At 46.8% G+C, this 25,268-nt stretch overlaps 1 protein-coding gene across 1 annotated transcript in view; it reads left to right on the forward strand.

Moving 5' to 3' along the window:
- Nucleotides 1-1,243: 1,243 nt before the first annotated feature.
- Polr3C (RNA polymerase III subunit C) overlaps nt 1,244-25,268 on the forward strand; it is an 81,267-nt gene continuing 57,242 nt past the window's right edge. The window contains exons 1-5 of the mRNA XM_077663608.1: nt 1,244-1,485; nt 1,554-1,699; nt 1,788-1,885; nt 2,530-2,681; nt 9,676-9,827. Coding sequence (XP_077519734.1) covers nt 1,339-1,485; nt 1,554-1,699; nt 1,788-1,885; nt 2,530-2,681; nt 9,676-9,827 — 695 coding nt within the window. The 5' untranslated portion in view covers nt 1,244-1,338. The remainder of the gene's footprint in view (nt 1,486-1,553; nt 1,700-1,787; nt 1,886-2,529; nt 2,682-9,675; nt 9,828-25,268) is intronic.

Raw genomic sequence — 25,268 nt, forward strand, 5'->3', positions numbered from 1 at the left:
AGGTAGTAGAGTGCAGGTATTGCCATACATGGTCGCTTTTTAGGCTATAACGCGAAAAGTCTTCGCTCCACCCAGTTTCTAAAAACGGAAATGGGATGTTCTCCTCCTAACCACTGAGCCGGAGTTCCCGGGTTCGAATCCGACCGCGGCGGCTGCGTTTTTATGGAGGCAAAACGCTAAGGCGCCCGTGTGCTGTGCGATGTCAGTGCACGCTAAAGATCCCCAGGGGGTCGAAATTATTCCGGAGCCCTCCACTACTGCACCTCTTTTTTCCTTTCTTCTTTCACTCCCTCCTTTATCCCTTCCCTTGCGGCGCGGTTCAGGTGTCCGCCGATATATGAGACAGATACTTCGCCGTTTCCTTCTCCAAAAACCAATTATTATTAAAAGCGGCGAAAGGCACTGCGTACCATGGTGGGCCACCGCAATAATTGTGAAAGTTCCTTCCCGCGTTTACCGCAGTTGCGATTAGCGCCTTCGCCGAATGCTACCTGATTATGAGCATGCAAGGCCGGACTGTTTCGTTCCGACAAAGCGGGTATGACGCGGCGAAGAGCAATAACTGGAAGCAGCCGAATGTCTCGCACGAATATTTCCGAGGTCTCCTGTATATGAACAACGGCCAGAAACCAAGCGCCGCTCGCACTGGAGTCTCTTTATGAATGAATGAATGAATGAATGAATGAATGAATGAATGAACTTTATTCCCGTCATCATGGGGCCTTACGGTCGGGCCCAGCAATTAGGAGGGGGTGCCTCCCGGCCGGCTCTAAGCACCGGAGACCGCGGAGAGAGTCTTGTAGTAAGCTGTCTCCGCCTGACGGATGAGGAGTCTTTGTTGATCCGGGTCGTGGCTCCGGATCAGCTCTTCCCAGGTGGCAAGGTCTGGGATGCTTTGTGATTTAGCCCCAGGAGAATCCTGACGCGTTTGCCTGCGTCGTTTTGCGACGGCGGAGGCCATGCCTCCCTTGGGGTCCTTGCAGGTTGCACTTGGCGAAATATGCTGGTATACTTACATTGGGTTTCGATGGAGGCGAAACGCTAAGGCGCCCATGTGCTGTGCGCTGTCAGTGTACGTTAAAGATCCCCAGGTGGTCGAAATTATTGCGGAATCTCTTTAGGCCAGTTCCTTCGATGGGTTTGAAACGCGCGCGCAATCGCGCAGGCCGCGAAGCTTCGGAGAGCTCGTTTCCGGATTTCCGGCTTCAAAAATGTCACGTGACGGCCTTTCCTGTGACGGCCGCCGGCCAATCATAGGAAGGGCACAACCTTTGGCTATACTTTGGCACCACTGCGACCACTGGATGGGTCATCTGCTGCAACTTAAAGCTAAGAACAATGTCGCATTTAAAAATTAGAGCTTGCTCTTTAATCCTGAAAGAACACTTTGGCGCCGTTGTGCAGTCTGTAGGCGAATCACTGCTCAAAGTGTCGTCGAGAAGCCTGGCAGAGATAGCGAGAGCAACCAACTTGCCACTTTCCAAGGTATTCAACGTTCTGATTGCAAGATTATTGTTCAAAATTTTGTTTGCTTGCTTTCATTTTTCGCTCAGATCAAGAAGTCCTTGGTGGTCTTGATTCATCAAAACTTGGTGGAGTTTCATGCTCATGCAAAAGGGTTTGCCAAGTACTCGATTAACGCTGACCGCGTTCTGTTTATGCTGCGGTATCCACGATACATATACTGCGCTAAATTACTGTAAGTAATAGCCATGCCATCCAATCCTCTTTTCAGTGCAAAACTTTGAATTAAAGTCGTTGTTGTGACTTTGGCATGTTTTTTCTAGATATGGCGACGCAGGCGAATTCATTATCGAAGAGGTTTTGCTGAACGGAAGGCTGTGTATGTCTGCTGTCCTCCAGAGAGTGCTGGAGAGGCTACAAGGTACTGCCGTGGCTGTAATAAGGCAAAACAGAGGTTCATGTGACGTAATAATTTAACGTGTTAACATAATCACCGCGAAACAAGCAGCAGCTGGCGCGTAGCGGAAGTAAAAAAAAAAAAGCTGCCTCTATAAAGGTCACATAGATGAAAATAATTGCGATTAGGCACGATGTGGTAACATCCATAGCATTACATAAAAGAAATTGTAAAGGACCTTACGTTCATACGGCTCAGTTTTTGCGTTGCATGCAGTGTTTGTTTTCTGTTTATTTTTGTTGGTACGAATTTGCATGGCATCTTGTGTTTCGCGTCATTTTCTTATCTCTTCATGCCAGTCGAAAAGCAAGAGGAAAAAAAAAAACTGGAGGAAATGGGGAAGACATTGCAAGCAAGCAGCCATAAATCGAAAATAACTTGTTTCTTAGCTGTATGGTACTTTGTTGTGCAAGAAAACTGACAGATAAGTGGATGCTAAGCATAATAAATAAGCAAATCGCGATGCTGACTTTTTCGTGTGCTCAATGACCCTACCCATTTCGTGGCTATTTATATAGTATAGCTGAGCTTCGTTCTTCAGATTTGCTATTCATGTTGCTCAGCAAATTTGGAATGTTTGACTTACTTGAGGTGTTTTGTTCCTCCAGGAAGCAGTACTGCAGAAGAGGTGAAACAGAAATTTGTCGACCTTGTCAAGACCAACTTTTTGTGCAGAGTTCCGTATCCTGACCCTAATGTTGAGGACACAAAAATTCCCACCCTTGTTCTGCGTGAAGATGACATACATGAGATTCCAGAGGTGGGCTCACATTTCATTTGTTTTTGTGTGGAAGTGTAGTAATACAACTCAGTAATTGCTGATAAACATTACTGAAATGCATGAGGTAGTGCAGGCAAACAATAGTGTCTGTTGACTACGAATAAGTTTGATGTGTGTGCCTTTTACATAATTACGGAGCTCATCAAGTATCAGATTGACAGATTGCTGTTACAAAAGCTTTGGTGCTTCTCTGTGCGAATTTTATTCATAAATAAAGGACGTAGTTTTATTTAAATGGGGACATAGCCAAAAAGCTTAATTAAATATGGTGGAGCAGTTTAAGTCAGCAGTGTCCTCCCCTGTTACTAAAAACATCGCTGCTGATTATTATTCAGAATAGTTATAATTTCTGTAAGTTACAATTGAGTATGATTGCTTAGGAAGACCCTTCTTTGAAACTAAAGTGAATTGTGACAGTTTTTCAAGCAATATAATATGTGAAGGGATTTTCAAATATTTCAGTTATTTTTTTCCTTAGAATAAGAGTTTAGGAAACGAACAGCTCTATCATTATTCTGGGTCCACCTTCCTTATCTTTAGTGCAGTAATCGCTTTTTGAGTAAAGAAACAAAGATTAGATTTATGATTCCAGTGTTGCATACTCCTTTCCACTGGAAAACTCCATGGCCAGTCTAGTGGTAGTTTCCCTGTACTTCCCTCTTTTCTGCTCATTTTCAGAGCAACAGTTCTCAGTTTTTGCTTCTTCCGAGCGGCTTTGCAGCTGCCAAATGCATGTGCCTATGTCATGGACCTCTTTATGTGTGTGTGTGTGCCTTGTGTCCTTGTTCAGTTTTCCCAGTGCTGCCGAAGCAGAGAAGCCTTTCAGGGTCAGTCGGTGTTGTCATCAGTGGCACTAGAGCTTGAAGGTCTCATACTAGCAGTATTTAAGGAGAGCGTGGTGTATTGATAACTCGCGGTAGACTGGGTTCTAGTGATGGTAGCCAGCTAGGTGCAGTTCTTGCTTTGCAAGCATTTTAACGCGGCAGTGTTAAAGGTCCCGTTGTCGGTGTCGGCATTGTGAGCTGGAAATCACAAGCATGACTCTGGCAAGTGGTGCCCAGAGAGCAACCTAGGAGGCAGGTTTACCACCTAGGTCACGTGTCCTTGTGGCGTAATCACAGCCTGCCCACCTGAGTTTGCTCACCGTGTCAGATGACATTTAAATTAATTATTGATCGCTTGGGAAGAGCAACCAGGGCAGCACAAGGCCCAGGGCAGTGCTGCTTCGCTACACCACCACTGCGCCAAGAGGGGTATGAGCACTCCCACGGATCTTTTTATTTTTTTATTTTATTTATCACATACTGCGGACTAAATATGGTCCAAGCAGGAGAATGTAAATGTAAAGTAGAATGAATGTAATGAATGTGAAGTAGAGAATGACCTTCTGCATATATAGGAATTAACCCATTACGCTATTGCGTCCTACACTTAAGGCAGAGCTTGAATGTGCCTTCCAATTTTTTTATCATTGCGGTGGCCAGTGCTTCCAATGGGACTGTGCATGTAGTGTTTGCACTTTAATGAAGGCAAATTTTGTGTTTCCAGACCACAGGCATGCATAGAGCATTATGAGGAGTGCCCAGAAAGTAATGCTTTTCTTAAATTGTATTTCCACTGAAACAGTACTTTGGCACAAAGAATCAGGAGACTGCGGAGAACCTACCATTAAAGTTGCAGTGAAATGCAGACAAAAAACCCAGGTCTTACCCTTTAAAGACAAAGCCCATGAAATCGGGAAGGTACCACCATATGACAGCTGCTGGCACGTCTCTCTCTTACAGTACCTCCACACAAGGCCCTTTGGGCAAGCACATTTTGTTCTGTGAGATGCTTCTTGGGTTGCTGGAGCTTTTGTATCTTGCAGGCTTTCTTTTAAATGGAGTTGGCCTGTATGGGAGATTACCGCATTCTAACAATCAAGACGCTGCTTGCAATGAAATTGGGGCTTTTTTGAGCGAGAAATTGCCAAAGAATCCCCAGCCGCTTTTGCGAGTAAACTACGTTCATCGGTACAGCTGTTTAGTGTGGACCCCTAAGGCTCTTAGAGTACACTGCCAGCCGCTCAAAAACAGTACTCACAGAGTCCCTTTCAGTGCAGAAGTCACCAGTTTGAATTGAGTGGCGGAAATATTTTGAAGTGCACTTTTCTCAGCCGTAAATGCTCAGTAGGAGTATATTTACTGCCGGACAAACATTAACTATCAAGAACAAAAATTGGGTGTAGTTGGCCTCAGCAGCCCTTTAAAAAATGCTGTATAATTGGTGCCTTAGTGCGAATGTTTCAGCTGGCTTTTTCTCAATACATTCTACAACTTGTGCATTAACACTTTATTCCCGACATCAATATTTTGAAAAGTCAGCTCATTCATCATCATCACCATCAGTAGGACTACGTCCACTGTAAGGCAGAGGCCGCTCCCATATCTCATCCTGTGCCAGCTGCGGCCACCTTATCCCCGCAAACTTCCTAATCTCATCCGCACACTTAATTTTCTGCCACCTTCTGCTATGCTTGCCTTCTCTTAGAATCCAGTCCGCTGCTCTTAATGGCCAGCATTACAGTAGAACCCCACTGTTACGTTCCCTGATACTGCGTTTTCTTGGCTGTAACATTGTTGTGAGCCAGTCCCGTGCAAATTCGCATAGAAACACATGCAATACAAACTTAGCTGTTAAGTGGCAACTGTGCAGCGTTCCCACCTGCTGATTTGCAGATGTCACTTTGCGATGGTGGTTTACCCCATGCTGGAATTTTCATAGCCTACGTTGCACCATGTTCGGGGCCTTCCGGTGTGTTAAACACACACCGATGCCGAGCACACGGTGTGAATTTTGTTGTGGCTGTTGGTGCAGTTCCATCACTGCTGCGGTGTGACCGTGAACGATCGAAGGTGCAAAACGAAACTTTGCTGCGGCAAACGTTGCGTGGGTAGTACTGCATGATACAAATGCATGGGCTGGCTGTGATGCATGTTTCTATCATCCGTATTTTCCTTGTTGCTTGCAGCTTAAAAATATAATTTCTGGAATGCTGTAGGCGAGGGTTGTGTAAGGTTAAAGCAGGTGCCGTGAAAATAGTACAGAAGTGCACACAGTGTTTTCTGCTCATTCGAACATTTTGCGGGAGCTGCAAGGCCTCAAAAATTTCAGAGAAGCATGCTGCCCTTGGTGAAAAAAAAGAAAGAAAGGAAATGATGGACAATGATATTACATCTCTCTACATGCGCGCTTCCCGCCTGCTATGTTTCCCAGCTGGTATGATTTTTTTTTTTGCGGTCCTCTGTAAAACGTAACAGTGAGGTTCTGCTGTATATGCTCTGCCTATGCCTATTTCTTCTCCTTGATAGCGGCTAGGATGTTGTTCCCTGACCCACTCGGCTCTCTTCCTGTCTCTTAACATTACACCTTCCATTTTCCTTTCCATAGCTCGCTGCACTGTACCTAAGCTGAACCCTTTCCGCTAGAGATTAATATAATGCTGTTTTTAGCCCTGGCATTTCTCTGCTTTTTTTTTTTAAGAAAAGGCGTTGTGTTTGCCAGCAGTGCGAGGCCAGATGTGTTTGATTCTCCTCCTTAACACATAAGACAGCACCTCTCACTAATAATGTGAAACTTCCAGTGCTAGCCAGCCTCCTCTTCTGTCAAACATCTTTCTTTTCGGCCTTAGCTGCCTATGTGCCATAAAACCCAACACAACACATTTTTCTTTTTAGACACGTGTGCCATCATTCCGGTAACTTAACACATTTTGGCCCAAGTGTAGCTGTAGATGTATTTAGGTTTCTTGTTAATTTCAGATGGAGTAGTCAACTGTTATCGCTTGTTGCTTCAAATGAATTCCTTTTCAAATACTACCTGTGCACTGCATTTAAGTGCACATGAGTGCTAGTTTCCATTGGCGATGCTACTCTCGATGCCTTAACGTATGAGGCCACTTTTGAAGAGCAATATTTTTGATGAAATTCAATTTTTCAAATTTTGTTTCATCAAAATGCTGGTTCATTCCTGAATGAACTGCAGCAGAAATTATGTTTATATTTAACACCATTGCAAAAATGCAGCCAAAGTTGTAACCCCCTGCGCATCTCTCGAAACCAAAAAGAAGTTCTCAAGCCAATTAAAAGCCTAATTTTTTCATTGTTTGGCATTTTTTTCTTTATTTTCAGTTTAGACTCATAATAACTGTTTCTTGCCATTTATATCTAATCTGGTTTGTGTTATCTCGTATGCCGGAAAGGTCGGTTTTGGGACCTGTATTATTTTTATTGTTCATCAACGATATTGGAACTGGTGTCCATCCGTTGGTTGACGTGGTACCGTTCGTGGATGTTTGTATTTCGTGTTGTTGAGTGAAAAGTGTCAATGACCAAATAATTTTTAGTGAGCCTTTAAGAGTTATCAGTGACTGGTGTACCACATGAAAATTAACTTCGGAAAAACTACTTGTATGACAGTTACGAATAAGGAATCCCCACTACAGTATACATATACCATTAATCAGAAAGAAATCGAGCGTTCTAAGCATCTAAAATACCTCGGTGTCCCAATTGCCGATAATTTGGAGTGGGACAAACATGTCGAGAACATTTGTGCATTCGCCCAATGTAAGCTTGGTCTCCTAAAAAGGAAACTACAGAATGCCACTCCCAGTGTCAAACTTGAGGCATGTAAAACTGTGGTAAGAACAGCACTGGAATATGCAGGTGCAGTTTGGGACCGTCACAGTCAAACCGGAATTAGCAAATTAGAGAGGGTCCAAAGGTTAGCAGCCCAGCTCATTTTTTTCGAGCTACGATGGAAAGCAATTTGTGACTGCACTCCTTGGCAGGGCCGGTCTACCGCCCTTGTCCCTGAGAAGAAAAAAAGCGGCTGAAATTCCTTTACGAACTTTATAACAAATACCTAAAGTTAGATCCCGATGTATATTTATGACGTCCACTACGAGTACCCGCACGTGCAAGTTTCCCTTATGCCATACAGCCTTATATGCCAAGGGTTGATACATTCAAATTTTTGTCTCGTTTTTAACCATTTTTGACTGGAACAGACTCGATACCAGTGTGTTCTCAGGTAATTTCAGGCAGCTGAAATGTTTCAGAAGAGGCTGGAAATGCTTTTCCTGTAAACATATTTGGAGTGTTCTCTTTTTCCCACTCTGTAGCAGCCCCGCAAGGGCTTAACAGTACTGTAAATTAAATAAAGTAATAACTAAAACGCACTCAAAAGCGGTGCAAGATGTTTAGAACACATAGGAGGGACACTGAAGTTTGGTTTGTGTGACGGTGTGTGTTGGTCACAGCGCTACTTGAGACATTTTGAAGCACATTGGGATCCAACCTGGTCCTTGCCCGACATGTGACCAACAGTTTATCTTGATGCCACATAAGTAACATCAAGGAAACATAAGACTATGGAGGAGCTTAGCTACAAATATGGGATTTTAACCGTCCTGGACATTGGCTTGTGGCATTTGTAGTTACTCCAAATCTTTCTCGTCTCAAAACTCGGTCACGCAATTTCTTTTCTTACTGCTGCATTTTGTCGCAACAGATGTCTATACGAAAACCATTGTCTTTTGTTATTCCGCTGTTATGCATTGACAGTTCATGGTATCGTAATTATTATCTTTCATTGCACAGATCCTGCGTTTATGGGCATAACAGCAAAACATTTTGTGCTTCTCCTCCATCGAAGTGTAGTGGTGGTGGAATTCCTTTACGAACTTTATAACAAATACCTAAAGTTAGATCCCGATGTATATTTATGACGTCCACTACGAGTACCCGCACGTGCAAGTTTCCCTTATGCCATACAGCCTTATATGCCAAGGGTTGATACATTCAAATTTTTGTCTCGTTTTTAACCATTTTTGACTGGAACAGACTCGATACCAGTGTGTTCTCAGGTAATTTCAGGCAGCTGAAATGTTTCAGCAGAGGCTGGAAATGCTTTTCCTATAAACATATTTGGAGTGTTCTCTTTTTCCCACTCTGTAGCAGCCCCGCAAGGGCTTAACAGTACTGTAAATAAAATAAAGTAATAACTAAAACGCTCTCAAAAGCGGTGCAAGATGTTTAGAACACATAGGAGGGACACTGAAGTTTGGTTTGTGTGACGGTGTGTGTTGGTCACAGCGCTACTTGAGACATTTTGAAGCACATTGGGATCCAACCTGGTCCTTGCCCGACATGTGACCAACAGTTTATCTTGATGCCACATAAGTAACATTAAGGAAACATAAGACTATGGAGGAGCTTAGCTACAAATATGGGATTTTAACCGTCCTGGACATTGGCTTGTGGCATTTGTAGTTACTCCAAATCTTTCTCGTCTCAAAACTCGGTCACGCAATTTCTTTTCTTACTGCTGCATTTTGTCGCAACAGATGTCTATACGAAAACCATTGTCTTTTGTTATTCCGCTGTTATGCATTGACAGTTCATGGTATCGTAATTATTATCTTTCATTGCACAGATCCTGCGTTTATGGGCATAACAGCAAAACATTTTGTGCTTCTCCTCCATCGAAGTGTAGTGGTGGTGGAGGTGAAGCGTAAGAGGCAACTGTTTAAGATCCCCAAGTGGTACAAATTATTCCGGAGACCTCCACTACAGCACCTCTTTCACTCCCTCCTTCCCTCCCTTCTCTCATGGGGTGGTTAAGGTGTCCACTGACAAGTGAGACAGTTATATCTTTTTCTCAAAAACCGCTACTATTTGACTTGGGATGAACTAAATTAAAGTTAACGACTGCTGGCATCTGAGGTGTACTTTGTACATTTAAAAAAATATAGTTTTTCATCTGGTTTGATGTTTTGATTAGGATAAACCAACATAATTTTTAAGACAGGCTACTATTTTCCTGTCCTTATCTGCTATTAAAAATTTTTTCCACAAAAGTGTTCTCATACCCAAGAACTTGATAGCTCATGTCTGTTTTGGCTTAGCCCTCATTTTTCAATTTTTTGCAGGTCAGATTGTACTTGTTGAAGCAGAACTCGGGCGAGGCACCCATGGAGCCACCAGCAAAAAAGATCAAGACAGAGAATCTCGACGGGGAAAGGCAGCCGGATGAAAAGCAATACTGGCGCGTCAATGTCGACCGCTTCCACCAGCACCTAAGGTGAGACCCAGTGGCTGGGCCTTATGTGCTGAATGTCTTGCTGCTGTGTGGCTGTGGCATGCCACATTGATTGAAGGGAGGAGGCTTAGCTTAATGTCATCTTGTTGTGCACCAAGAAGCTTTGGTGCACTTAGCTTAGCCCTGTCTGGCACAATGCAGACAAACTTTTCTGCTTTGCATGTGCCATCAAGTCTGTACCCTTGCTACAGCCCTCGCAGCTGCGGCTTGGTTAGCAATCATCAGCAACAACTTTGACAGCCTCGGGGACGAGCACATTTTCACTTGAGCTGCCAGGTTCACTTCGGTTTCATTGAATTTCCTCCTTGGCATCTAAGCATTATAAACCTAAAATCTAAATTGATTTTTCGGAAATAGCTGGGCAACGTAATAGTCTCTACAGCACCTGCCATTGTCTCTGAGAAAGTGCGATGACCCCAGTTAGGCTTGATTTTGAAAAAAAAATTGTGTCAGCCATTATTTATTTTTTAAAATTTGTTTTGGTATGCCATGTGGCATAAATTTAAAATTAAAGTAGGGGAATATTTGGGCTGAGCATGTAACCACAAGGAAAATCAGACAGCATTCTTGTAGAAGCATATTTGTACTTACATTCTCAGTGCATTAAAAATATGTATTCTATGTTTCCATGATGTGATCTGGAGGTGTCTTTAGGTAGCATTCTCCAAACTCGTGACGTTTGCCTTGGCAGCAAAAAGCACCAGTCTTCCTTGCCTCATTTATTAGGATGCATAATACAGAGGTAGGCATGTGCGAATATTCGGTCGAATGGTAAAGTATTCGATATCCGAATATTAGGTATTCACAATTTTTAAGGATTCGTCTTGAGTAAGTAATGTTTCTGGAACTCTTATTGGGTATGCTTTCGAATCAATGTACCTCTTCCTGGATGGAACCACGGTGCTCACGCAGCCAAAGCACCGACTCCATTCCCTGTGCTGGCATGTGTGCCTAAGCCGGTGTGCGCATGTTTGCAGCAAGAGACGGCAGAAGCTTGGCGCCCAGATCTGTACCTGCCAGGTGTGTGCACGCACCGTAACTATCTTGGCAGCGTGCATCTGTAGAGCGATAGGGCGATCCACTTACGCGCTGATTGGTTTTGACTGGGCAGGCGTGCAAAACAGCTGCCCACTGCCTGGCTCCTTGTGGCGTTCTCAGGGTGATCTGCACATGTGCAGTGGCTCCCCGCGGCAGCAAATTGTGCTATGCTTATTTGTTTAATCGGGGGCTCCCTTGACTTCGCGGAACGAGGCTATGGTCTATGGTAGTTTAACGTCCCCCATAAACCTATAAACCAAGGGGGACGTCGTAGTGGAGGGCTTCGGAAATTTGGCAACCTGGGGTTCTTTAACTTGCACTGACATCACACAATACATGGGCCTCTAGAATTTTGCCTGCATCAAAATGCGACCGCTGTGGCCAGGATCGAACCCTGAGGGAACAAGTCTGAGCTGACTGCAGCTGCTCATACATGAAATATGCTAAACATGCCTGATGGTGCAAGCACGAGACACATGGCCCCCTCCGAAGCCTAACGCAGTGTGGCGCTGACCATTGGTGGTGCGATGCATGCATCTAGTAGTTGTTATGGATTCACCACTTCCCAAAGCACCAGTCGCAATTAAGAGCAGCAATAGGAGGCTCTATATATAGACAAGCGTGATGTTTGTAAACAAAGGTGGCGCTGCGGTCGGCAGTGACGTCTCGAGTCCATGGAGATGCCCTCCACCTAGATCGGCGGGCTTCGTCGCCTTTGTACAAGCTGCACAGTAGTAGCCACAGTGTGCGGCGCCAGCTCTGAGCCAGTGGTGGTACAGAAGGGGCAGGGCTGTCCTTTATCCCCCCTTTTGTATATGCTGTGTGTTGCACAGGTGGCACGCCAGCTCTTAAATTCGCAGCTCGGATTCATGCTCAGTTACATCAGCAATGGCGTGAAAGACCGATGGGTCTTCCCCCTAGGCCTGGTATTTTCTGACGATGTGGTGTTAATGGCAGGAACAAATTCGGAGCTCCAGGCACTCGTCGATCAATGCGTGGAAACCATGACACCACTTGAATTGAACTTCAACGCAAAGAAGTCGGTGGTGCTGTTTTTCTAAATGCCTTTGGATGCCGAACAGCTTGTTTACATGCCCAGTGGGGACGTCATCGAGAAGGCTATGGAATACAGGTACCTCAACATCAGGTTCAGCACAGAGCCCAATTACGCTGCAAGACATGAGGATCACCTGAAACAAGCTGCACGACGGGTGGGGAACATACTGCGAAAGCAGTGCCTATGGGGTTTCAAAAAGCAGTCCATGTGCCCGCACTGACGTTTGCAAATGCCGTGAGCTGCTTGACATCGCCCGCACGGGAATGGCTTGAGTGCAGCCAGTAAGCGGTGGGACGTCTTGTGCCAGGGTGCCAATGGACATGTGGCTAATGAGGCTGCGCAGGGTGATCTCAGCTGGTCAACCTTTGAGGCCCGCGAGGCACGGAGCAAGGTAGCCTATGACGGTAGGCTACGACTCATGCAAAAGGACAGGTGGGCGCGCACAGTTTTTGATTATTACGGCCAAAACTGCCTGCGGACGAAGTGGGTTAAGCGACTCCAGCACCTTCGTCGCAAGTTTGGTTTCTTCAGCAATGAGGCGCAGGGCGGCAGCGTGAAGAAATGGGCCGAGGCGGTTGATGCTGTAGTTGTGGAGAGTGGCCATGGAGACGAAACCGACGCTGGAGCTGTAGCGGACAGGCAAGCAAGACATCTGTGTCGAAAGCCTCTATGATAACAGCGTTGGTAGATCCTTGTTGTTCGAGGCACAAGCAGGTGCCATGCCAGTGCTTACCTACCACAAGCGCTTCAACCCTGCAGTTGATTGCACTCTGTGTTGGGTGTGTGGGATGCAGGTCGAGACAACGCTGACTGCAGAACACCTTGTGGTGTGCCGCAAGAAGCTACCAACACCACCGCAAGCGGGCGCTATGTTCTTGCAGGTGCTTCTACAGGCAAACCTGGGATTCGGCCTTAAGTACAGCACCAGAGGAATCAATAGCTGTCTTTGCTGATGACTTGGTAGTTGTGAGAGAAACCTCACAGGACGTTCAAAAAATGCTCTACATTTGTGCCTTGGAGCTCAAGAGCCTTGCCCTCAAGTTCAACCATCGAAAGTTCATAGTTATGCGACATTGTACAAATACCTGGGCATAAATTTGTGCGCTGAGGCTGACATGTTCAGGCTGCACGAGGCCAAGGTCCGTCAACCAGCACTCGGAGCGCAATGCATCCCCAGATGTCGGTGTCTGTGGGGGTGCGACCTCTGGAAGCTTGCGTATGTCCGAGGACTCACGTTCGCCAATGCAGTGGTCTGCCTCCCATCAGCCGCCAGGAATTGTCTGGAGCGCGGACAAACAGAGGTCGGATGTCATGGACGGTTGGCTAATGCAGCCTTGGATGGTCCAGTTTTGAAGGAGGCATGCAGCAAACTAGAGTACCGCGGTAGACTCCAATTCATGAGCTGCGACCGGTGGGCAAGGTGCATTTTTGAATACCTTGCTGCAGCATGTATGCGCACTACATGGGTGAAGTGCCTCCACAGGATAGAAGGCAAGTGTGGCCTTTTCCAGGCACCCATAAATGCCTAATCAGCAACGAATAGAAACAGGAGGAAAGGAGAGACGGGTCCAGGAAGAATAAAACAAGCAATGGATGCAGGCGCTCGCCGAAAAGCCGACTTTGGATGTATACTGCGAGTTCAAGAACAGCATCGGACCCGAAAAGATATCTGACAACAGCCTGTTCAAGCGCATTGTTTGGGGCCCGTGCCGGAGCGCTCCAAACATTGGTGTACCGCCGTCGCTTCGATACAACACCAGAAGCACAGGCAGCCTTATGCTGAGTGTGCGGCGATACGGAGGAGACTATAGAGCACCTGGTGATGTTATGTCAGAGACTCCATCTGATGCCGACAGAGGGCACCAAATTTCATAGGCGCTCGGGTTTCACGGCCCTGGAGTGGACGACGAAGGAGGCAGCTCCCATGACAAGCGCGCGGGGGGTGCTGCGAACCAAATATCGACTGACTCTTTTGTAAAGCAATGTGCCTGACTTTGTGAAACTGCAGAGTCGGATGGGAACGAGGCTGATGCGCGATGAGCGTCGACAGCATCATTGGTGAAGACGAAACATGGTGTTTTCTATACGATCCTCAAACAAAGAGACAGAGCGCAAGAATGGCGGTCCACAAGCTCTTTGGCGTCGAGAAAGGTACGGCGACAGAAGACCAAAACAAAGACGGTACTGACAGCTCTTTTTCGATGCCAGAGGTGTCGTACACCACGAGTTCGTCCCACAAGGGCAGACGGTGAATCATGAGTTTTATATACGCCTGTTCCAACACGTGCGTGATGCACTGCGATGCCGTCGCCCTGACTTATGGGCATCTGGACAATGGAGCCTTCTCCACGATAACGCAAGGCCGCACACTTCTCTCAGTGTGACAAAATTTCTCCCCAAGCACAGCATTACTTTACTTCCCCATCCGCCATACTCTCCTGACCTCTCCCCATGCAATTTTTTCCTGTTTCCTTGCATGGAGAGAGCCCTAAACAGTCGGCCGCTGGACGGGGAGCGTGGAGGCCATTCAAGACGCCACAATGAAGGAGCTTACAGCCCTGCCAAAAGAAGGGTTTTCCAACTGTTTCCAAGACTTCAAGAAGCGTTGGAAGCTGTGTATAGACTGTAAGGGAGATTACCTTGAAGGGGTAATCTCCCTAAATGTTAAATGAATTTTTTTTTTAATGGACTCTGTCTCTGAACTTTACGGACATAGGTTGTAATTAGCCACAGTTCACAACTTCTGGGCTGATAAAGCATATCCGATCGCTAGTGCAAGATAGGACAATGTGATGCACAGCGCGAAGCAGCTTTTTCACATGAAGACCTTGTGATGTGCTTCCTATTTTCACTGAGCCGCGTCACTCTGGAGACCGTGGAAATTAATGAAAACTTAAGTCATATAGCTGCTTTGAATAAGGCAGATGCGATCCGAGAGCTGCACGAGTGCATGCTTAGACGTTTTTCACGAGCTCCAAATGATATTTACACTCACTCTGCTCAGCTATAAAGTTTTGCTTCTTGTTTTATAATTTACATTTGTGTGTGCGCATTCTGCTTCATCGGAGTGGCTTTTGGCATGGTATTTGTGTGTTCGCCAGTTTCTAATCAACCTACAATATGAAAATTCAAATAATTTGGGAAATAACACTGCGCGACTTCGCCGAGATGTTAGCGTCGTTGAACCAGTGTTTAAATGACACACTTGTTGAAGTTCGCGAAAATAAAAACAGAGAAAACAAACGTCGTGCATGCTACAACCCGAGTTCGGTGCTGCTGCAAGCGCGGCACACTGTGAACGCTGAAGGCTACTGGTGGCAGATTTTTTTTCGTTTTTCTTTTTGCGAAAAGTGATGCTTGGGTCTTTGTCCGGGTGATTAGCATCTGAAAATGGCCCCCTGCGTTCAACTTACAACGCAATGGTAGCCGTGAAGCCAATCCGTCGCCGAACTTGTCTTGCTCCTCGGACCCTACCCATTGCTTTCGTGCCTATTTGACTACAATAAACTCGTGGAAACATATGCCGCTTCCTTTCTTTTGCATTGCGGTTCAACCAACCGTACCACAATTTGTCGGCATGCTGCGAATTCTGCCCTAAAACACGCATGTGTGATGCACTCAATGCGGACGGTCCTGTCTTCTGCCTACACAACGAAAGTCGCTGCTGACGCCAGTGCTGCTGCATCTCTTTGATGTCATGGCCTGACACTTGTCCATAGGTCTCACACCCCACAGATACATCGGCACCGCATGCAGGTTGGCTCCTCCAATTTCCAATGGCCATTTTCGCAGAAAGTCGACACAGCTTCAGTAAGTGTGACAAAGCTTCGATGCATTCTTTTTTTTATGTAATGGCCTTGTGTATTTGAAAATGCGGGATTTTGCATTGCGGCTCAATCAACCGCACCACAATTTGACGGCACGCCGTGAATTCTGCCGAAAAACACATATGTTTGGCGCACCCAATGCAGATGGTCCTGCCTATTTTGCCGTTCAAACTTTTTTGTGTGCCAGAAGTATTCAAAATATATGCTTAGAAGTTATTCCAGAAGAATTATCATGTGCTTCGTATTCGCCTCAGACCAAAAAATTAGTTTTTGGGGAAAGGAAATGGTGCAGTATCTCTCTCACAAGTCGGCGGACACCTGAAAGGTGCTGTATGGGAAGGGATAAGGGAGGGAATGAACGAAAGGAAGAAAGAGGTGCTGCAGTAGAAGCCCCCCACCCCTCGCTACAGACCAAAAAAACTTTTTTTTTTCTCTTCAGACCAAAAAAAAAAGAACACTTTTTGCACATGCCTATACAAATGTATTTGACTATATATTTTTTTCTATTGATGTCAGTTTTTACATATTACAGTCGACGATCGAAAAATCTGGCTGTCTGGAAAATCAAATTTCACCGAAAAAATCACGAACCTATTGCCAATATTCCAGAGGAAGGGATCAGTTATATTGCACACATTCTGAAATAAGCTGTTCATGACCAACTTTCGCAGCGCGCCATGTGCACAGACAAACAGACAACGGGCGGCGACCGCTTTCATGACCTCTGCCTTGGTGTGCTGCCCTCGGCATGTCGCCGATAAACGCACAGGTTGGGGCAAAGTCTAGATGGGAAAGTGAACATGTCGCTGCAGGAACTGCGCTGCGCCCGCAGTACGATGGGCCCGGAACGACAATGTGAGGATCGTGAAACAATACGAACCGAGAAACGGCCGAAGCAAGCACTCCGTCGGCGTTGGCCTTCATCATTAGGCCTAGTGACTAGAGCCAAAATCAGCATCGCATCCAGCGATATGCATTCTGCAGTGGCTTGTGTATAATGAGAGGCATCTTGCCTATCATCGAAACGGTAGTTGTTTACGGTTTTTTGATTGAAAATTCAGAGTTCAGTTGTGGTACGTTTTGCCACGAGTACGCTGACCTCGCTTTGAGATGCACCAGTATTTCCTTCCACGCTTGCCGTTTACACGTGAAGCCGTACGCCTCCCACGTGATTCGCTACTACCTCTTGCCGCGTTCGGGACGAGAGACTCGGCACAGATGAATTCAGCAAACTGTGACTGCTGTCGCTACTGTTCAAGTTTGTGCGGCGGAAGACGTTCAAGAACTGTACGAATTCGAAACCACGTGGGCGCAATGTGCCGACTCGCGCAGAATTTCAGCGTCGCAATTTAAGAGGCTCCTTTTAAGCATGAATTTCGATTTGTTTGATCAAGTTTTCGATCTCTCCTGCAGTTTGAATTAATAAAGTCCTACTGTACACATTAAATGGCGGCTTTGGTATTGGCGGCGAAGGCGTACGAGGTCCGAAAAATCGAGTTATCCGTTGCAGTGCGTCCGAAATTTCAGGCGCTCTTATACATTGGCTCCATGGACCATGTCCCGGTGCCGCGAAAAAGTCCGAACAATCAAGCATGTCTGAAAAATCAGGCATCCGAATTTTCGGTCGTTGACTGTATTAGTACATATCAGTACCGAGCAGTTAGAGGACAATGAAGCAAAGAAATCCTCTGTACGACAGCGATGACCTTACTGTAGTGGATGCACGTGTGAACAGATTTGATGCTTCAGGCCTTTGATTTTAGTCTCGCAGAATACCTCCTTCTGTAAATACAGTCGACGACCGAAAATTCGGACGCCTGATTTTTCGGACATGCTTGATTATTCGGACTTTTTCGCAACACCGCGACATGGCCCATAGAGCCAATGTAAAGAGTGTCTAAAATTTCGGACGCACCGCAACTGATTGCTCGATTTTTTGGACCTCGTTTGCACTTGCCACCAGTACCGAAGCTGCCATATAATTTGTGCAGTGGGACCTCATTAATTCAAACTGCAGGAGAGATCGAAAACTTGATCAAAGGAAACAAACTTCAAGCTTAAAGGGAGCCTCTTAACTTGCGATGCTGAAATTCTGCGCGAGTCGGCACATTGCGCCCGTGTGGTTTCGAATTCGTACTGTTCTTGAATGTGTTTCGCCGCACGAACTTGAACAGTAGTCAGAGTTCGCAGAACTCATCTGTTCCATGTGTTTCGTCCTGAATAGGGAAAGAAGCAGCAGCAAAGCGTGTGAGAGGCGTATGGCTTCACGGCGAGCGCGGGAGGAAATGGTGGTGCATTTCAAAGTGAGGTCAGCGTACTCGCGGCAAAATGCACGAAACCCTGACCTTTCTGTCGCAAAACCGTAAACAACTGGCGTTTTGTTGACAGGCAAGATGCCTCTCATTATACGCAAGCCGCCGCAGAGTGGTATCGCCGGATGTGATGGCGCTTTTGGCTCAAGTTACTAGGCCTAATGACGAAGGCCAACGCCGATGGAGCGCTTGCTTCAGCTGTTTCTAGGTTCTTATTGTTTCGCCATCATCGCAATCTCATTCTGGGCCCATCGTAGTGCGGGCACAGTGCAGTTCCCGCAGCGGCGTGTTTGCTTTCCCGTTTAGACTTTGTCCCAGCCCATGCGTTAATCGGCGACATGCCGAGGGCAGCACAGCCAGGCCAGGCTCGTGAAAGCAGCCGCCGCCCGTTGTCTGTGCACATGTCACGGGGCAAAATTTAGTCATGAGGAGCTTTAGAATATGTGCAATATAACTGACGCCTTCCTCCGGCATACTGATAATAAGTCGTGATTTTTTCGGTGAAATTTGATTTTCCGAACTGCCTGATTTTTCGGTCGTTTTCACGGTCCTAAGAGAGTCCGAAAAAATCGGTCGTTGACTGTAGTTCATAGCAAGTGAAAAAATGGCTTGTGTACCTCATCAAAGAAAAAAAAAAAACTTTGTTTGTTTTTGTGTGTGTGTTTCATTGGGGACACTTAAGCTCCACCTCAAGGGTGTGATGCGGTAGCCTATTCAAATTGTTTTTAAGTTGATTAACTACCATTAACTGCAGACAGTGCAAGAGCATTGCTGCAGGTGTGCAGATGACGACGGTGGCTTGCAAAGCATGGCTTGAGAAAGAGCCTGTTGAACACGCAAGAATGCAGGCAGTTGACGAAGACAACAACATTGCAGGCATACAGAGCACAACACGTCTCAGAAAACACGCGCACTCCTACTCCTTTATGCACCAGCGGTGACGTCACTGCTCTGCAGCGCTCCTTAGCGGCCTCCGCAACGAGTGGAAACCTTCAACTCCTCTCTCAAGGATGCGTGACGCCTCTTGTGATTTTTCATTCACAGTACCACCGCAGGATTCCTGCTGCACGGTACCCTTAACAATGTCGCGTTAGAAAATGCACGCGCTATTGTTGTAGCACTAACTCACATTCCTTCCCGTACCTGCACGACTGTAGGTCGACCTATTTTCTAAAACTTGAAAATCTGAAGTGGGGTGGTTGACTTACAATCGTAATCAGAGCATGGTTGAGTAAATAAAGGTGAGACAAACGAGATATCAGGGATGCTACAATGTAGTTGCATTTTTGCTGTGGGGCTCTGTCGTATCCCTCTTGTTGCTGGCCTTGAGCAGCTGCTCTGTCAACGCGCACAACAGGCGCCCCCTTCCCGCACACGGCGGCTGATGGTGGCTGTCGGTAAGCAGCAAACTGGCAACTCCCACCGCCTCCCTGCGCGTGGTCGCTGATTGCGGCGGCTGATTGCAGCAGCTGATAAGCGGCAGTGGCCTGATAACTCTGTTGCGTTCTACTCTTAAAGACGATGCTTAAGCGTCCCCCAGTTTCTTTTTTTTTTTTCCTGATGCGTTATGGGGGGGGGGGGGGGGTATCGACTTACAATCACGTGTGTAGAGAATTTGGAAGGCAATATTCCATGCAAGAATTACAAAGAGTTGTAAATCTAATGCACAGGTGATGATAGCGGGATTGGAAACAGCAAAATATAAGTGCACTGCTTGTGAATTTACCCAAAAAAAAAGCATTTCAGAGAAGAATTCCGAAGAATGCCAGAATCAATAAGAGTACCACTGTCACTGGCAGCTGAGCGCATACTTATGCATACAAGCAAAAAGCAATGAAATGAGCGAAGGTTTAAAAAACAAGGCTGTGTCTTCATGGTCGGGTAGATTTAGGAACAGTGCTACCACACGTGCTGAAAAATAACAGAACCAGAAAATCTGGGATGACATTGATTTTTGATGCTGCCGTTTAGAAGTTTGGTGAGCGATAATGCTGGTGTGTGTGTCTCAGCACGATTATGGTTTACAGCATGATTATGATTACTTGTTCTTGGGTGCATTGGAACAGGTTCTGTTGAGTGTTGCCTTTAGCACTAATGCATAGTGCGAATATGCAGGAAAAATATTGAACAAAGGTAAATTTACTGAAATGTCGCAAGCAGGCGAGTTTGTTGCAGGCAACGGTTTGTTGTAGTTAAGACTTCTATCTATGGTCTTTAGCAGGGGTTCTTGTACTGGGTTCCCTGAGCACCTAAATTGATACGGGCCTCAATCCCCAAGTTCTTTTACCCACCTTATTAAAAGGTTAGTCATACTGTAATTGCTTACTCTAAGCAGATTGTTTCAGTTACCTCTTTAGGGGCTGCTTGTACGGGGTCGGTCAAAAGTTCCTAGGCCACAGGGTCTGCTTTTGAGCACTACAGTCGGGCAGTTACGACACCTGTAAAGCTCAAAATAGTGTAGAAGAAGCATCGTTCTAACCTCGTACAACCTTGATAGCTTTATCAGCATTTGAAGTGTCAGGATATACCGAATAGAAGCAGAACTTGTGGCTAGGGAGCTTTTGATCAACCCTGTACATTAGCGCACGTGACCTGAACATTGTCAAATCAACATGCTCAAGGTGCAGTGGCCACAATTAAGCACCTGTAAAAAAAAAAAAGCTGCATGTGCGAATACTTTCATAAAACCATTTCAAGCCAAGCATGTGAGATGAACGCAAAAAGCGTTTGTTAAGGAGCTCTGAAAGGCCTTCTGAGGAGAGAACAAAAGCTCGCTCAGTCACTGCGTTCTTTCGTCATGAACACCTGAGCCAAATAATACACTGCTTCACAAAGCAGAGAACCTGCAATCACGCGCGAAAGTTGGCGATCCCTTCTCGGTGACTTTTTCATGCTCGCAGCTTCCTATGTCGCTCGCACCTGCGTATACAAGTTGAAAGGTGGCTATTGCTTAGATTCTTTCAGATGTCAAGCAGCTACCATGGCCGCAGTCAATTAGCCGCATAGCCCCGGCAGGTCAGGAAGCTCTGCCTTCGGAGGTGAGGCCGGCGAAGGAGCGCCGGCTTTCCTGTGTGCAAAAAAAGTGATGAGAGGAGAGGGAAAGGTGCGAAGACGCTGAAATTCAAATTTGACTACAGATAACTCGACTTTTACAAAGCACATTAAAAAATTCTTGCTGGACGATATTTGTGAAGTGGCGTGCTTTAACATCCCAGGAATACCGCAAATTTATTAGAGCCCCTTTAAGATGGACATCTCTGCATTTTACAGCAGCTCTGGTATGGCCCTAATTAGTGCGCCTTTTCTTTGTTTTGCTAGTGTGAGAGGCTTGAAATGCTTGAAATGTGCTGATTGTGTACATGCCGAGATCTTATGGCAGGAATGAGGCAGAAGAATAGTAGCTCTGACACTGAAACCATTGTTGAGTAATGTTGTGAAGATACAAGGTCTTGAAAAAAATTACACGAATAAATATGTGGTAGGATAGAATTTTTTTTTTTGTAGTACAATCTTTGCATGCTGCTCAGAAAAATCCGAAAATTTCACCATATTCCTACCCTTGAATAAAAATAATTGGTAGATTTTGGGCATTTTCTGAGGGGCTGTGCATCTGCATGCATGCCAGGTAGAAAAAGACAAAAGTCAAGACATGTGAGGTTCTTCATGAATCACTTTGAAATTAGGGTTTCCAGAGACTGAATTGTTCATTCTGAAGGATTTATGGCTGGTGTGGGCTCCCATGTGATGATGGTCCCGGCAAGTTCCATATTATTGGCGAGGTCTCAACTAAAAGTTCCAACTGGAGGCTTTAATTGTGCCACAGTCACGCCACATGCCAGCTGAGTGACGAGTAAACACCTGCACTTATCAGTGACGCTTTCACTCAGCCATTCTGCAATATGCTTGTACCCTGCAAGTGCTTTTTCCTGGCAATACTCTGCTGTGATCGTGAGGAAAGGCAAGGGAACTGTCTCTGCTTTCAGATGCCATGTTGCTACACAACTGTTGTTGCTTGTGTGGCCCCTACAGGCACTGATTATGATCCAGTAGGGGGAAAATTTTTCAAACTTAAAATTTTTCTAAGGAGCATGCGAAGATTGCACAGAGAAAATTCCCACCTTTCCCAAGGATTAACAACGCGATTTCACTTGTGTCCTCATCTATCCACATCGGGACTCAGTGCTGCTTTCAAGGTCTAAGTCAGGCACGTATCCAATGCTCTCTGCCTGTCTGTGTTTTCTTGACTGTGCTCAGCTAGCTGTCAGCAACGACTTGTGGAGCTGACAACGCAACCGGGTCGTAGTACAGCTTGAGTCATTTAACAGGCACAGTCTCGCAGCCACGTTGACAGAGATCAGAAGATGGTGTGAGGCGCTAAATAATGTAGTTGACTAAGGATGTGCACTCCAGGACTCGGTAGGGGCCATGCTACTTCGAAAGAAATTTCTTGGAGAGGCCGGCAGCTGTGGAAGATATCCACAGCCGGAGAGTGATCCAGGTGGGATAGGCACGTCAAGCTGACCTTCATCATGGCGGTGTTTTTGGTGGCCCTGAGTGTCTGTCGTGAGCGACTGTGCAATCTGGCGGCAGTCTTCTGCGTGCTGGGCAGCTTTAGAAGCAGTTGTACACTCAGATGAGGCAGGGCGGTATGGGAGAACTGTGTTGATTGGGGCGGATGGATACCGGTCGTGAAGCAGAAAAAATGGGGAGAAACCGGTTGTGGACTGGGTAGCAGTGATGTAGGCGTGGTAGCAGGAGGTCCCAGTTTGTGTGGTTGGCAGCAACGTACATGGCCAGCATGTTGCCCAGAGTGTGGTTACAGTGTTTGGTTGGACCATTCATTTGTGGATGGTAGGCTGTACAAGTCCGCTGAGCTATATTACTCTTGACAAGCAGAGCTTTAATGATGCCAGACAAGAAGATGCCTCCTTTGTCACTGAGGGCTCACGAGGAGCACCGTGGTTAAGTATGAAGCACTAAAAAAATGCAGGACGCCACATCACGAGCTGTAGAAGCTGGGAGCACGGCGGTTTCAGCATACCGGGTCAGGTGATCAGTGGCAACAATGACCCAATGGTTGTCAGCAGCGGTGTACGGCAGAGGGCCGTATAAACCGCTGCCAACACGGTCAGAGGGGCAAGATGGTCAATGTAGCGGTTGCAACTCGCCAGCAGCGTGATGAGGCAATTGTTTATGGCGTTGGCAGGCCGGGCAGGCGTGGATGTACTTGAGAATGAACTTATACATGCCTCGCCAGTAGTACCGGAGACGGATGCAAGTGAATGTCTTGAATATCCCGGGTGGCCGCATTGCGGGTCAGCGTGGAAATAGGTGCAGTTTTGGGACCGTAGATGTCGGGGAATGACGAGAAGCCATTTCTGTCCATCAGAGTTATAGTTACACTGATAAAACAGATTATCACGAATTGCAAAATGTGAAGCTTGGTAACGGAGGGCACGGGACGCTGGAACTGCAGATGGGCAGAGCGAAAGTTGTGGAAATATAAGGGGACAGCCTTCCGTCCCCCCGCACTCCCACTCCACGGATGCAGCGTTCCCGCTCGCTAACCGCAGAGGGGTTCATGCTCGAGGGAAACAAAGGGAGGGGACGACAAAGCGTTAACACTCATATGCTATTTATTACACTTGCAATTAATACACAGAGCGGGCCAGCTAGCTACAAAACATCAACGAGGCATTCCTCGGAAATATAAGGCTACGTAAGAAGGGCTTCCAACTTACCGGCTGGGGCAGGGGCACGACTTCGGAAGTATCGGTGGCGAACATTTGTATGCGCCAACAATGGCGGCCGGGCTTTCCCGTGTGTGCCACATTCTTGGCACAAAGCCATCCCTGAGCATTTGCTGGGGAAGGGGACGAGAGCGCGCATTTTCTGCGCCCGCTTCGCTGCCTGGAACCGGAAGTCCAGCGACAAGGCACGACTGATCTTCATGCGCCTGCCGCGGAAGGTGGCGAGAACGTGTGGCTGCAACCACCCGTGATGCTGTCCGGATCCTGAAGAGACCCTCTCCGGTTCTGCAGAATTGCGCGTAAGCTATGAGGTGGCGCTCCCATCGCTGTTTCCGCTTCCCCCCATGAGGGAGACTTCCCTCATCGCCCAGCCGGTGCTGTCCTGACGCACGACGATGGAGATGGTTGGCCGTGTTGAAACAAAGGTGAAAAGCAGGTTCTCCACATCCCTCCCTCCTTAAATGTTGGCCTGCGGTTGAACTCATTCATAGATGCCAACGACGAAGTGTCCACGAGCACTGCGGTGACGACTGCAAACCAGCCCGTACAGGTGGGGTGCTGGGGTCATCCGATGAGCAGCAAGGTCACCGGGCAGCCATCCTTGTCCCGCGGTAGGCATGCAAAATTAGCGTGCCGGGAGCGTGTTGTTTGCGCTGACGCGCCTTTGTTAGAAGGTAGGGGGGCTGGCCCCCCGCTCTCCTAGCCGCTGCGAACTGCTCGCCGGAGACTCTGCAGCTCGATGACTCACGGCCGTAAGGCAGCAGGCAGGGACCCATACAATGGACAGCAGGCCGGGGCAGCTTCTCTCGAACTCTGCATATCGCTCCTATGATCTCCAAAAGTTTGAATCAAGGGCAATGGAGACCGCGCAAACTGACGATTTGGTAAAATGCGGAGCAATGCAAGTGTCAAACAATTCTATCTGGCTTCGCCCAAACGCTCGGTTCATTTGAATGTAGCTGACTCTCTTCGGCCGAGGCACATTCGCGGTTCGCTTTCCGGCACGGTGGTGTTAAGCTCACTTGAACTGTATTAGCGTCTCTGGTTCCGCAAAATCATCAATTCGCTTCGCAGCCAAAAAAAATACGAAGTTCGTTTGAACAAAGTAAGTATTCTATAGTTGAGCGAGACTTCTCAGCTCTAGTGAGATTCATATCAAACAAGAAAACCCATTTGCACGTGCTTGTGCCACGGTATGACTATGTCCTTCCAAAAGCGACAGGCAGCTCCCGAAGAGCCTTAGGCCTACTCGCTCTGACACTTGTCAGTGCCAACAAAGGGCCCAGGACAATAGCTAGAACACAACGCCACGAGGTGTTAGTTTCTACCAAGGTGACCCTAACTCGCTCGCTACTATACCAGCAACTTCAGAGCGAAACGACGCCCACCGCTTCCCGCAGTGTCGGAGTGCCCCGGTGCTTTTCCTGCAATCACGGCTG

The sequence above is a fragment of the Amblyomma americanum genome, chromosome 4 (genome assembly GCF_052857255.1).
Source record: "Amblyomma americanum isolate KBUSLIRL-KWMA chromosome 4, ASM5285725v1, whole genome shotgun sequence".
Lineage (NCBI taxonomy): Eukaryota > Metazoa > Arthropoda > Arachnida > Ixodida > Ixodidae > Amblyomma > Amblyomma americanum.